The sequence below is a fragment of the Chelonus insularis genome, unplaced genomic scaffold (assembly GCF_013357705.1).
Source record: "Chelonus insularis isolate UGA/USDA-ARS -01 unplaced genomic scaffold, ASM1335770v1 scaffold_277_pilon, whole genome shotgun sequence".
Classification (NCBI taxonomy): Eukaryota; Metazoa; Arthropoda; class Insecta; order Hymenoptera; family Braconidae; genus Chelonus; species Chelonus insularis.
The window spans coordinates 1204959-1220920 of record NW_023276791.1 but is presented as its reverse complement, the minus strand read 5'-3'; the positions used below and the strand labels follow the sequence as shown (position 1 = coordinate 1220920).

The 15962-nt window shown below is 29.8% G+C and overlaps 2 protein-coding genes across 2 annotated transcripts; both read right to left on the bottom strand.

Annotated features, from left to right (window-relative positions):
- Window positions 1-642: 642 nt before the first annotated feature.
- On the bottom strand, window positions 643-2424 carry LOC118073331 (uncharacterized). The gene is made up of 5 exons (XM_035093761.1): window positions 2353-2424; window positions 2171-2255; window positions 2010-2098; window positions 828-951; window positions 643-749 (listed from the first exon to the last, which is right to left on the bottom strand). The coding sequence occupies exons 1-5, from the start codon at window positions 2407-2409 to the stop codon at window positions 670-672; spliced, it is 435 nt and encodes a 144-aa protein (XP_034949652.1). The 5' UTR covers window positions 2410-2424; the 3' UTR covers window positions 643-669.
- Window positions 2425-14786: 12362 nt separating this feature from the next.
- On the bottom strand, window positions 14787-15703 carry LOC118073303 (homeobox protein Hox-B3-like). Its single transcript, XM_035093719.1, has 2 exons — window positions 15203-15703; window positions 14787-14816 (listed from the first exon to the last, which is right to left on the bottom strand). The coding sequence occupies exons 1-2, from the start codon at window positions 15701-15703 to the stop codon at window positions 14787-14789; spliced, it is 531 nt and encodes a 176-aa protein (XP_034949610.1).
- Between the last annotated feature and the right edge of the window lie 259 nt (window positions 15704-15962).

Sequence of the window (15962 nt, the reverse complement as noted above, 5' to 3'; positions counted from 1 at the left end):
TGTTAATATTCACTGATTTGCTTGAGAGAGTATTTTAATTATAAAGGCAAATGCTACAGAGTTTTTTTTTTAATATATATACTTCAATAACGTGCAGGTGATATTTATTATAACATTTTCACTAACTTTTCACAGATACATTTTAAAATAATGAATCATTTTTTATCCAAATATTTTTGAAAATTAGAATTGCCAAGTTTTGGAGTTTATTTTACGTTTTACATATCTGTTCGAACTCGATTAATTGTAAAAGTAGTGAAACGCATCAATATTTTCAATTGAAGATCATCGTCTTCAGTTGTTTTGAGATAAAAATTTATTATCACATAATTAATTTAATCTGTTTAATCTTCCATTTTGATACAACTAATAAAATACTTACTGGCTGTACTGTAAATACGAACATCATTTTGTCAAATATATTTTTCAGCCGAAATGACTTTGTACTCATAATAAAATTTTCAAATCTGTTACTATCCATGCGTCACAAGGAAAGACAATAAAGAGTTGTTTTCTCAAATGTACACTTTAATAATATGCATATAATATATATTTATTAAAACATTAATAAACTTTTACCAAGAAGAGTTATTTACTGGTTTTTAATACAAATGTTTTTAAAATATCATAAAATTAAAATTGCCTCGTTCTGAAGTTCATTGGACCCTTCTACATATCATTTTGGATTCGATCAACCGCACAATCAAGGAAACGACCCACCCTTGGTACATCAGTTTCTTGTAATTCAGCTGTTTTGAAAAAAAAAATTATTGTCGCATAACTAAGTAAACAATGCTAGTTTAATGAAAATAATAATAAACGCAAACCTTCTCTTTTACATAAATTACAAATCATCGTTAATGCAGCTGATTCATGAAGGGTAAATTTTCTCTCAAGAATCTCCTGTATATCTCTTATTATTTTTTCAGCATTTATCTCCGAATTTACCATCTACAAAATTGAAACATATTTTTATTTGTTGTATCTTTCGAACTCAGCAGAATATCATGACTTTTATTTATTAATTATTTTTCATTACTCATGCGGGATAACTACTACTATACCGCACGCATTTCCGGGCGCAAACTTTCCGATTGTCCACTGTAGGCCTGGGAGCAATAAAACCCCGGGTTTTATGAAATAACCGCACAGAGACTTAAGAATAACGCACGAATACTTAAAATGAAAGTAAACTTTAAGGATTATTTTGTCTAAATCAATCCTTTTATTTTTCTTTTTATGATATGTCACGTGTTCAACATCTGTCTAATAGTTTTCAAGTAAGCAAGAATATTTTTTAAGCTAGATGCGTATAAATAAAGAGCCAAACAGTCGTTACGATAGTTTAAGATTATTTAAATGATTTTCTTTCGTCCAATTTGTTCATAGACGATCATAAACATTTTCCCTTACCACTCATCTTGAAGCGTGCGTTATTTAATTTTATCACTTTTCATATTTTTAATTTATGTAAAAATGACACTTGGATGTGCTGGGTATGTATGTCAGGTTCTTTTTGTTTTCGATATCTCGAGAACCACTGAAGATGTCGACACTTGAAAAATTTCATCTGAACTGTAATATTGTAAAATATATGTGTGTCCATCTATAGATAGATTGACTAACGACAGTTTGTTAGTTGATGACGATTGGATTGTTTATAACAACGAGGGGAGAGTTTGTTTATCTCCAGTTTAGGACTGAGATTAGCTAACTTTTGACGTCTTGTCTTTGATTCTGTATTTAAATCTGTCATTTGTAATAAACTTACTTTTAATATTAGTTGTTCTCATTCTAGTATTTTACAATATAAATATGAAAAATATCCGAAAGGCGTTAAAACAAATTCGATTAAGCTGTTTTTCTTAAATAAATAATTTCTTCATAACTATAGGAATTTTTTTTAAACAGAAAAAGTGAAGAAAACCAAAATTACGAATTCCAATAAATAGAAAATTCATCATCAGAGCACAAAGTGCTCCCTGAGCCACTTTCAGGATAATACTTACCCATTCCCAAGCTTTGAAAACACAGACAATATAATATCGGGTTTCGTCATTTCTGATATATATTCCATCTAGTAACATCTCGTAGTTCTCTAGATAAATAAAGATAGTTTGTTAATTCTAGTATTAACAAGTAGAGTTTAGATAATTGAATAGAAATTTACCTTCAGATATTAGATGTTTACATTCTTCATAGTGGGTAACGAAAAATTTCATACGACCGTTCTCCTTTTCTTCATTAGATATTTCCTTTAATTTTTAGCAAAAATTATCAATACATGATATCGAAGATTTCAAATCATCAATCTTCCATTCTAATACAACTGATTAAATTATTTTGACTTACTCTTGAAAGTGTTGGTGCCAAGTACAGGAGTACTGCTAAAAAAACGGAAAATGTCATTTTGACGAATATAGTTTCCAGCAGAAATGACTGTGTGCTCTATCAAATATCACTGTCGTACTTATATTCGTCTAATTCAATTGATTGTGCTCATGATTAGATTTTTAAATTTGTTACTATCATTTTTTTAAAATCATAACCGGAATATAGATAAAAATGTATTGTTTCCGATTAGTTTTTCTTAGAATTACAACAGAAAAAATTTGAAATTATAGTTTTATTGTTCTTAAAAAAAAATAAATGATAAAGTATATAATTTCCTGCTGGCGAGTTAACAATAGACTAATTATGAATTGTTGTTGATGTGTATATGCGAGTTAAATATAGCTCAAAAATTATGTTGTGTAGAAGTCGTAATTTCTCCAGCTGTTGGTGCTTCCGAATCTTATCTCCTCAATATAAAGTAATTTTAGGACCCAGAAGGATAAATATTGTTATTGAACGAGATTTTCGACGTCAAGTTCAACAGAAGCGCACCTCTTCGTTGTAAGAATCTACATTGCAAATCCAGGATGGTTCAGGCATGTGTAAAATTTTTTCATTCAAATAGAATAACAATCTAAGAATAAAACTGTTGATATTTTGTTTAGTTTTTGAGAAATTGATATTTTTTTAATGGAAAAGTCCATTAAAAGCGATGGAAACTTTAAAAGTATTTATCAATAGAATGCTATAAAGAAACTGTAGTATTAAGCCTGTCTGCATGTGGAAAATTTTCTCTCCTTAATGAAATGTAAATTTTAAGAAACATTTATAAATATATTACTTTTTCTGAAGGAGGTAAAAATATAGTGAACAGCTGATGCAGAAAGCTAAATTATATTGGAATAAAACAAAGCATCAAAATAAGAAGTTTGCGTACACTTAACTGAAGAAATATGCATGAAATAAAAAATAACGAACATATATCTATTTTTATGGTTGACGCGATTAAGCTTCGTTTGCAGTAAATTTTACACGAAAAAAACCTTAAAAATGTACGAAAATATTTCTCTACGATCTATAGTGTAGAAATCACAAAAACATTTTTCCCTCTATTTGTAAATGTAGCTTCGACTAGAAACAGTTTGCACAGATCCAACCATTTTCCCAGGTTTTTTCTACAGAACATTAATGATCAGTCGACGTTCTTGAACATTTCCAAGATATGTAGTACTATATATAATTCAAGAATCATGTAATAGCATACTACGATTTTTTATTAAATTACTTCTGCTTTTTTTTTAAGTAAAATTATCTTTTTTTTTCATGATTTCTTTACACCACCAGTTTTTAAGACCTTCATAGACAATTTAATAAATATTTTTATTTATCAAGGTTAGTTATGAGAAGCAGAACAAGTTGTGATTTATTTAAAGAAAATAAATTAAGAAAAAATAGGTTTCACTTGTACTTGTGAGCAAATTAGCTGATATTTTAAAAGTGTGTGATAATGATTAATGATAATTTCTCTGTGGACACTTTAACATGCTTCAGCATTTAACATAATGTGAATTACTATTATATCAATTCCAACATCAGCATAATTATGTTTGTGTAATATTTACCCTCCTGCTGTTTATAATAAATTGTTTGAAGAAGGAATAGTCTTTATTAAAATTTTCAAAATAATTTTTTCCAAATACTCATTTACTAACCATAAAATGTAAAAAACTACAATTAAAAATATTTTCTATCATAAACAAACATCAATTTTCTTTGTATTTTAACAAAATATACGAAGTTTTTTAATCCTTTTTTTTAGACTATTAATTTTTTTTATAAATATTAATTAAATTATGATTAGTTAAATTTTTTTTATTAAAGCAAAAAGAATATATTCAATAAAATATTAAAAAAAGATGTTAAAGATTGCTTGGAATTTTTTATCTTCTTCTTCCTATCGATCACAGGAAAGTTGGTGTTGAAAAATATTCAGTTTCAAATATATTCAGAAACAGGTGAAGTAAAGAAGGAAAAAACAAAGGTCTCTGGAGCATGCACCGGCTGCATCTGCATGTATGTAGATCATTACATTAACTGTACATTTCCTTTTAGTGGTAATGCAAAATAACCAAGTTTTATGTTTGACATTTGACAAATAAGAAACAGGATTCAAGCATGTTATTATCCATCCTTCGCGGAGCGTCGGAAACTGGTACCTGTATGGTTGCCGGGCATCCTCAAAAACTTCTTTGGTCGATCTAATAACGTCGAGAACGCGCCGCCTCATTAGTCAAGTCTGGCAGGGTTTTCTGGTGAGTCCAACTTATTACATGCTGTCGCTACAACAAACGGTCGACTTCTTTCAGTCTTTTTTTGATGAAACCTATTATGGATGATGCTTTTCGCCACGCGCCCAACCGTCCAGGATGTCTGACAATTTATTTTTAATAGTTGCAACCATTCCTTAAGATTGAGTTGATAGTTTATGATAAAATTTACATTTCAGTGATGGAACGAAATGATTAGAAATAAAAATGTACAACTTCTCACTTGAAAAATTCTAATTCTCATCTATTTAATAAATTATCTTTCGTATCTTGGTGAAAACTTTGACATTAGAATATTTTTTATCTTGATTCTGAACATATGATACTAAGACAACAGTTTTTTAATATTTCACCAGCTTTTCGTGTTCAATCTATTCTCATTTCAAACTCACTGTTTTCAATTTTTTATAAATTCATCAAAACCTGTTCTAGTAGTTTCCATTTAACTCATCCAATTAATAATGTAGCTATTGATAAAATTTTCGTCAACAAAATTGACAACTAAAATAGCTACTCATTGGAGTTCTGAAATGTATACATATATAGAGTGAAGCAATTATTTCGTGTCCATTAGCTGTCACCGTTGATGTTAACAGTCCAATAAAAGCTAATCAACGTATGTCAGGCTGATATGGTCTACGTTGTTTCACTGTTGAATCTTCTTCTAATATACATTCACCAACTCACTACTCTCTTACCCTTTCATTCCATGGAATTACTTTAACTGTCTTTACAGGGTACGAGAAACTTTCAAGGTGATGGATGGCTTCTGCACGACCACGTCTCTACGTGCTTTATTCCGTTTCCCCAATTAAACAATTGCATTCACATCGATCCATCCCAATTGGCCAAAAGATCGCGAAGACTGATATATACCCATCTGAATACTTTTCCCTTCGCAATTTTTTCCTTTTACCCTTTTGTTACTGTCTATCTACCCTTCTTTGTCTTCTCAACATCACCCTTTTTATTTTCATTCTTTTATCCATCCTCCATTCGATATTTTTTCTTCTCATTTCGTCGATGAGCAAACGAGAAAGTAGCTTTACATCAATTTATGGCTGACTCATTCGATGTTGCCGCAAAAATTGTACCACAATATTATGCAAAATGTTGTCGTTTCATCGTTACGACGTGACCACGACCAAGAATTAGTAAAACGACGCAGCTTTTCGATCATCGATATCTGATAGATTGGAGAAATTGCTTTGATTAATCAATTACACATACCACTATTTCAATAACACCTTTCAATAGCAAGTATTAGATTTATTCTTTCCGGTCACGTGGCCTTTGTATCATTATGTAAAAAATCTTTCTAAAAGCGGATATCAACGACGTAATTTGTATATGACACAAGTTTTTCAACATAAATAATTTCGGTAATAAAATTTGTGATCAATTTTTCATCATTATGATATTATTTCAATTTCATACAATACTAATAAAATTGCTATTTGTTTCTATAATCAATAATTGATTATATTTGATTGATTAAACTTTATTAAGCATATCTGTAATCTTCATGATTGTTTACAAAGCAAAACTATCATCCTTCTCTACACTTTAATTTCATCTTTTATTTATAACTAAGCATTTTTTTATTTCATTTAGTCATTATATAATTTAATATAAATATTGACGCTTACAATGGTGATAAATATTTAAAAAATCTAAAAAAAAAATGATACAATTATTGACTGATATCTGGGTCATCATTCTCGAATAATAATACATACCATTACAATTTTTTATGGTTCTATGTTTTATAACGAAAGGTAAATTTAAAAATAATTGAGATGTTAATTCAGTACCACAGATAAAAGTATTCTAGTCAGAAGCAAGACTGATCTATTTCTCGTCTAATATTGAGCTTAGGTTCACAGAGATAATTTTTTTACTAAATGTAAGGGGAAAAAATAATAAGTAGACGTTTTGAAGTTTAGAAGTCATTTAGTATTCCTATTGAGCAGTCTTTGTAAAATGATTACTTGCGATAACTAAAAATTCACTGTTGAACAGAAATATGTGTACTTCTATTATTCAAAAAGTGCACTGACATTGTGTTTATTTAAGGTCAGTGCAAATATTCTTACTGTGAACTTTAGCCCAATGTTTGACAGGAGATAATCCAGTCTTAATCTCTACTCGAGTAAGTGACTATACAAAATTCAATGGCATGAAGATCACTTTTATTTGTATAAGATAAATTTTTGTTGAGTTTATTGTTATCAATAGAAACGTACTTTATTGATATTTTATATTAGGTAACTTAATTTTTCCACTAAATCTAAGTACAAAAAGTGACAAGCCCACGTTTCGAAATTTATAAGTGAAAATATTTCTGTTCAACAGTAAATTTTAGGTTGTCGTAAGTAATTCTTTTACTAAGACACCTTTTAAGTCACAAATTTACTTACAAGAACTCAAAATTTACTATCAAACAGAAATATTTTCACTTTTGCACTTAGATTTAGTGAAAAAATTCTCTCTGTAGATTTTTAAGATTTCTCTCCTCGCATATTCACTTCAATGCAATGATATGCAGTTAATGTCGTAATTGAATACACAATGAATATTGTAATTAATGCATAGTTAATGTTTTAATAAATGTACGTAAAAATTATTAACATGAAATCATTTGGTATTTTTAAATATTGGCCGTCTGTACATAAAAAAATGTCTCAGCTCCTTTGAATTTCCCATAGTATTAATAATTATTTTTAGAAATAGTTTTTAACAAAAGAACTTGTTTAGAGCCTAGTATTTAGAGTTCTAGACCTACACATTTTGTATGTCCACTTTCGGAAATTAGGACCATCTCAGGGATATGGGTGATATTTTATTTGATATTTGATGTGCCTATTATTTTATGCGGAAAGCATACATCGGTTATGTTTCACAAACGTGCTTTACGTACCAAGACCTTTTATTACTTGTCATAGGTTTATCTTTTATTTTTAGCTGACCACTTTTCTTTAATGTTATAACATAAATTGAACATATTTACATCAATAAAAATATCGTATTAATTATTTTTTTTTTCATAAAATGTTGCTGCTAATTTATCACAATTTGTAATAACAGGAATTCGATGATTTTCCTTATCTGATTGTTTAACGAGAAGGATATTACATGGATAGAATGTCAATTAATTCCAAATGACAGGATAGCTTTTCAAAAGTAGTATAATAATTGAGCGAGTAGAGATCAATTGTCAGAAATTATTTCTATTGCTTTATCAAATCTCTTGCAAAGATTATCATAAACTTGCATAATTGATTTCATTGCAACGATAAATAAAAAAATACTTATGATCAAATATTGAGATATGAAGAATCATTTAATTTAATTCAAATAATAAAGTAATAAATCATTTAATTTAGAACTTTGCAAAGTTAAAGACTGGTATCAGTGTTACCTTGTGAATTTAGGTGCGTATTAAGCTTGTTTTGAGCATTGAAAATATTTTTAAGTGAAGATTGAGCGAGATTTTAGGGCAGCGAGTCTGAGTATAATTATTTATCAATTTTTTTGATTCTCAAAATTAATAACAGATCAAATATTCTATCCATTATGTCATAGATATAATTGTAATTGTATCATTAGAAATTTCAACAATATAAAATGAAAAATGTATTAATAAAATATTACCGAATATTATGTTTAATAATATAATGTATTACTTAGTAAATTTTATAAATGTAAATTTTTTAAAACTTAATAAAATTCACTGAGAAATAAAGTAAATTTTGCTGAAAGATGCACTAAATGTTTACTAATGAATAGAGTGAGTTTACTGGGGGTACAAAAAAAACAATTAATGCGGAAAATTTTTTTTCAGTTTATAAAAGAAAATCTTACATCATCCACAGATCTCTTATTTTTAATTTAAAATGCAATTTATAATTTTAATAAAATAATGTGTAAAAAAAAGAGTGTACACGATATCGAAGAAAATATAAGATAAGTTAAAAAGCAAGTTGACATTTTGAGGGTCAGTCGGTGGCTACCAAAGACTATCGTGACCCTTAAGATGAGATGTACTTCCCCCACAGAGAAGACAAATGAGCTTGAGGTGAGAACTTGTCCGATAAATACCAAGGGCGACATAGTGTTTGAGTAGGGAGCACCGCGTACCACAAGAAATATTGCAGATAGTCTCATCCCCTTTTCTTGTTCGCCTCGACCCGACCCTTACATCCCTGTGCCGCGACTCTTCACGGGCCGGTTGTGGTACGTAGCCACTGACCAGCACACACAAGATTCATTTTTCCTAGTACCTTAACATTCTTTCATTGTTCGTGTTTGCATATCGTATCCCTTTCTTTTAATTCACATAAATATCTTTACGGTGTTAACTTTTCTATTTTAGTGCAAATGACGACCCTATTTTTGTGTATTGTAACATCATTCTGAAAGTCCGGGTAAATTAAAATGATACAAATGAAATGCATTTAACTTTAAAATTACATGTATGAATTACAGAGTTTGGTGGTCACTTTTCATTCACTTCGAAATGTATGGAATTTTATGATTATTTAATGACATTTAAGCATTGAAAATACTTTACGTAAGTTTTTTTAATACATCAAATGAAAAAAAGAATTTTGTCATACTCACGCTCAAAGTTCACTTTTCTGTTAGAGAGGGGTTGAACTTTCCATACAGGTATGGCAAAAAATTATGTTTAACCCTAGAGAGGTACTTCACCTTCGGCTTGGGTTGTAATTATTAATTGTAAGGAACCTATTTCCCTGTAGGAAAAAATCAATTTTTATTGCCCCCGTTTCCGGTTTACCCCATTTTAGGAGAAAATGACTGATTATTCATGTGTTTGATCGGATTCCGTATTTCTAGGGATTGAGACGAAGAGAATGAGTGATCAAACTTGAAAATCGGACAACTTTGATTTTTCGACCCAAAAAAACGGCAAGTTTTCCGGCCTTTCCATTTTTTTAGGCCAAAAAATAAAGGTACTCCGATTTTGATGATTGAGGGCTCATTCTCTTCGTCTTGAAGCGTAGGAATACGGAATTAGGGCACAGCTCAGAAAAATTCACTTTAACACCCTTAAAAACGGGTGAAACTGGATACACATTAAAAATCATCATCCCCTTGTTTTTAAACCCCTATAACTCATGAACGGACAGTTCAATAACTGTTTTTAGGACCGCTTTAAAAATCTAAAAATCTAAACTAAACATGCATATCTATGAAAAGTATTTAAAAAATTTCTTTCACTCTTGAAATCGCTAAAATATAAAAAAAAATCACATTTTTTTAGGAGTTTGCCAACTATTTTGGTAATTTTGAGGGTGAAATAAATTTTTTAAACAATTTTTATGGATTCGTATCTTTTGCTTAAATTCTAAAGTTTCTCAACACCTTTTAAAAATCATCGTCTGATAATTTTTTCACGAGTTATAGAGACCCAAATTCAAAGTAAGGGTCAAAAAATCATCTACTTTTGATTTGATTTAACCTTCCACTTTGAACCAAGGTTATTTTAATGTAAAATTGCACGAGGATTCTGAAAAAACTATTCGCAGGAAAAAATAATGTACACGTCATTGAGTTTTTTTGTTATAAACAATTTTTGCCTGCTCGAGCCCTCACATTTTCATTAATAACTTTGCAGTTATGGAGAAATCAACGATACTTAATAGGACATTTTTTGTTCTTTACCGTCTAACGAAGATTTCTGTCACCTCACTCTTCTTTTTTTCTGCCTATTTTTCGAGATATTCGATTTCAAAAAATAAAAAAGATCGTGCTAACTATTTTACAGTTATCATGCCAATTTGTCGGTATTACAGAATTCTTTCTAATCGATCTCAAAACGATTTCTTAGTATGAGATTAACAAAATCTGAAGAAAAATTTAAATGAAAGTCTTTAATTGACAATAAATAATTTAAGACATATGAAAAGAAGAAAAATGATTAGATTTTTTGATACTCAGAAATCGTTTTGAGATCGATTAGAAAGAATTCTGTAATACCGACAAATTGGCATGATAACTGTAAAATAGTTAGCACGATCTTTTTTATTTTTTGAAATCGAATATCTCGAAAAATAGGCAGAAAAAAAGAAGAGTGAGGTGACAGAAATCTTCGTTAGACGGTAAAGAACAAAAAATGTCCTATTAAGTATCGTTGATTTCTCCATAACTGCAAAGTTATTAATGAAAATGTGAGGGCTCGAGCAGGCAAAAATTGTTTATAACAAAAAAACTCAATGACGTGTACATTATTTTTTCCTGCGAATAGTTTTTTCAGAATCCTCGTGCAATTTTACATTAAAATAACCTCAGTTTAAAATGAAAGGTCAAATTCGCTAATACCCCTATTTTTAATTGCACCGTTACTGGACTATTATAGATCCTAAGTTTTTAGCAGGAAACTGAGTTATGCTGCAGCAAAGCAGCAATCAAAAACAACGCACTTTTTTTTTTAAATCTTTGCTCCTAGAATATATATCAAAAATTTTTAGTATTATTAAAAAAATTTTTTTTTGCTATACTTTATGTAGGAGGTATATACAAATAAAAGTCAGCTCTTTACGGCTTTACTGTGAGGTAGCCGCGCGTATTTGGAGGATTTCTTTGATCAAAAGATTGATTCGTTATGGCCTTACAACGTGTATCTTGTCTTCTGTCGGCTACTCTCATAATGAACGAGCCTGCGTACATAATTAAGTGTTTGGGTAATGAATTTCATGAGGTAGACTTGTGTCATTAATAACACTGGTCATTCTCAATGTGTACGTATAATAAATTTTATGTACTTTTTTGAATTTTTGTTATTACATTCATAATAAAATTTATACATATATATGTAACTGTAGTCATATAAAGTCTCTAAAAATTTTTTACGAACTTCTTCCGAGTCTCTTGTTGCTTCTTGCGGTCTCGCAACATTCACTAAATCAAACTTTTCTAAATATAATGTCTCCATGGTACGTTATATTCATAATTTGCTAATTGATAAATTAAACATTGAATATGTGTAAAGTGAATTACTTGAACACACTTCGAAAATCTCTGGTAGTGTAAATTGTGCAATACAATCTTTCGATACGACTCATAAAAAAAATAATTAGAAAATATTAGATTTATAACCTGGGAAAAAAATGTCATATAAAACTATAATCAGGCTTACTCCGCTTTTTTCTCATACGAATTTTAATTTACACAAGAAACGAAGATGAAAAAAAAATATTTTCAATGACAGCATATTTTTTATTAACAATAAAAGAATTTTTTTAAAATAATTTTTATTGTTGCGTGGTTATTAAATAATTTAAAAATTAAAAAACTGATAAGAGAAATAATTAAATCTTTTCGTGTCCGGAAGTTATGAAGATTCAATTGTTGAGAATAATATTTTATTCAGAGTTAAAAGTTTTATCACAGAATATTATCATGATTAAAAACAAAATATTTCCGATAAAATAATGATTTTAAAATTTAAATGCTACAAGAATAACAAAAAATAACATGCAAGGATTTTTCCTGTTATAAATAATTATGATTTAAAAAAAAATTTAAAAAGATAATATATATTACCAACGTCTAGACGCTGTTTTCAATACGACAAAATCCTATTGATGTTAAAATTAAAGCAATGATGACAATGGTTGGTAGAAAATGGCGGTAATATTTTGATAAATATGTAAACACGCGAATTCGTACTTAACATCACGAATTGATATGGAACCCTATCAGTCACGTGACCAAGAACATCTACCGAGTATCGTACACAATATTAGGGTGAACTTTCACTGTGAATTGGTTGGTCAGTATTCTCCTCACCGAAGCGTGTCACGTATCACGCCCACGGCTCACGTAAGTTTCGTGACCATAGTTACCAATTTTTACATTTTTTTAAGTCATTTTTATTCTGATATCATGAAAGCATTCATTTTTTTGTTGAATAAAAATTTTTAGAATATTTTAGACTGTAGTTTAATAGTATCAGTTTATCTAGTATTCGAATTAATCATTTAATTCGCAACAAGGTTGAAAAAGATAGGAGGGTCATTAAATTTATTTATATAATAAGTAACATAAATCTACGTAAATGAAATCCAAGTGTTTTTAAAAAAAAAATAAAAATCAATACAAAATGTTTCAACTTATTTTTTAAGTAATAAAAAAAATCTTCTATTTATGATCAACAGTATTTGTAATGAGGAAAAATATTATTATGTAAATACAAAGCGGAAATTCTAGATTTCAAATTCAAGGTGAGAGACGACGGTCAACGAATTGTTAGACTAGTGACACAATTATAAATCCGTTACACCGGAAGCGCACTAACGCAGGTCGAGACGCAGGATCTGTGTCAAATAGACTCTCCACTTTATGCTTTGTTTGAAATCACCGTGAGCTACATATTAAAACAAAAGATACAGATACAAAAAAAAAATTAGTCTGCTGTAGAAATACAACATGAAAGTTGAAATATAGCAAGGGGAGTCATGATGCACTTCATTTTAAAAGCATAAATATTTTTTTCATGTCAACTTCAGTCAAGTAAAGTCAATTTTTCTACTCGAGTTTCCAATATTTTCATGTCTTTAAAATATAGAAATTTTTTATTAAAAAAAATATACTTTTAAATATGAACAAATCATTTTTTGATTTATCAATGATTTTCATCGTCATCAGATAAAATAAATCTTATTGTTTTGTTAATAAATATGCGTTACATTGTTTGTTATCTAATTAAAGATAATTTATCAGTGTTAAGTGAATAATTATTAAAGCTATTTTGTATTTGAAGGATGAGAAAATATCTAGTAGATATAAAAAAAATAAATAATGTACAATACCCAAGTTTGAAAAAGAGATGATAATGATAATAATAACCGATTGCTTCCGTGACATAGGACTATTACACCTTCGGACGATAATAACAGGTATACGTAATTATTATATACAGTCAATTCCCTGACATGCGACGCGATTCTACAGATACTGGCTCCATTGCGTACATAATATGAAAAGATCATGAAAGAATGATAAGTCTGTTCCTCGGTTGTTGCTTAGGTTACACATACACATGTACTCTAACACTTTAATAATAATCATTTCTGATTCTTTGTTTTATTACAGTAATGATAATGATAAAAATAATGCTATAACAGTGGAATAAATTACGCCAATACTTCTCTTTCTTACTTTTTTTTCCCCCTCAATTTGAAGAGACAAATTGTTATTTATTTAAAATATTAAAAATTTTGAATGTTAATTAAATTAATCTAATTTTCGAAAACAGTTAAAATAAATATGAATTACAGGACCGTAACTTTATTGATTAAATATTATCGAAGGAAAGTATTAATTTATTATTAATATGATGGTAAATAATACCTGGTTGTAGAGATGAAAAAATGCAAATAACTATAATTTTCACCACAAAAGATATTTTAACAGTCGTATCTTTATTTTCAAAAGCTTTCAATATAGAAATAAGCTCCAGTATGTCGCACCTTTCGTTTTTTAATATTTTTTAAACTTCTCTTTTTCAGACTGTTTTGTATACCTCTCCACAACAACGAGTTTCATTTGACGGTATTCGAATTGCAAATAACAGAATGTTTGCATGTTGTAGCCATCGCATTGGATAGCTTGAGGGTAGTATAGGGGTGCAGGAGCAAGCGAGCGACGCGGAGGGTGGTCCCTTCAGCAAGGGAGCTGTTGAGAAACTCTTCTCAAGAGGAAATGGAGAGGAACCGACTCGAGTCTCACAGATAAAGGCGAATAAAAATAGGCGAGTGAGCGTACGAGTGAGCGAAGAGATAGAACGTGCGGGATGGAGACAGCATTTCCTGCCTGGGGAACATTAGCGCTCTCGATACTCTCCGCACTTCCCCCCCCCCCCGCAGGAAAAGAGAACTCCTCGTGTAATTCCTCTATGCCCCACTCCTGCTTTTTCATCCGATGATATCAATTACAGCTCAGCTCTCTTACAACGTTTAGTACATTGATCCATATCATTTCACTGGTTTTGTAAAATCATTTTTTTTTAACTTCTTAATATTTTTTTTTAACTGCAGAGTTCAATTTTTTCTTGAAGAGGAAGGAAATGAAAATTGTAAAATGGTAATATAATGTGATTTATAGCGAATAGTTTGCAAAACCAATATCCTAGATAACAGTATGATTATAAAGTAAAATGGTGATATTTAATTTTTTTTTTTAATTTTCATATTTTATTGAAAATAATAATAGTAAGATTGATATTCAATGTAGAAATAAGATCATAACAATGTCTTTAATTTAAAATTAGTTCTATTTATTTTTTTATATAAGTCACATAAGAATTCACTGTAAATCTCAGTTTTCCAAAATGCATTATTTTAATGCGGATAAGTATGTTAAATATGACGTCACCCATTTAATTAACATTGTAGTCACTTTTAATGCATTTCTAAGTGTGTAAAAAGTGACTACAATGTTAATTAAATGGGTGACGTCATATTTAACATACTTATCCGCATTAAAATAATGCAATTTGGAAAACTGAGATTTACAGTGTTGTCCAGCATCCATTCATCAAAATTATTCTGATCACGAAGAGTTGATTCCTGCTGCTTCTCATGGTACTTTTGCCATGTTTGATGATGATGAGATTGAATGACAGCTTCTTGGTTGACGAATTGATGTTCGGCCGCTACATTTGGTGAACTGTAATGACACGATCTCCACTGCCGTTGCTCTAGTGGTAGTAGGATCGAAACGCGTCGAGTGTAGTGTTGCGGTGTTTGCTGATTCTTCTGTTGGTTTGCTTGCTCCAGAATCTTCATTGCAGTGATGTGAGCATTTACATAAGAGTGATTAGCCTGCATCGGAGCCCGGAAGTTCCTTGAAGTTACAGGCACGATGTAATTTGGCGGCGCAACGTGTATGGCAGGTACATTCGATGTTTGTCTCTGTCCAATTTCTTTATCATCGATCTCCTCTTTCCGCTTTATTCGACGATTCTGAAACCAAACTTTGATTTGTTGCTCCTGCAAGTTCAAAATTCGCGCCATTTCAGTCAGTCGGAGTTTGGACAAGTAACGATTAGTCTTAAACTCTTTTTTAAGTACTCGTAACTGATCACTGCTAAAGGCCGTGAGTGTTCGTTTTTTTTGTAAATTCACTTCTGAAACAAAAAAGAGGAATAATTTTATGAATTTTATAGTAATGAAATTTGGAGATGCATTAATTTCATTTTGTCCTTCACGCAGAGAAATGTATAGTAAAAATTACCCTCAGTTTTATGGTACTTTGGTGACACTGCAGGGTGAC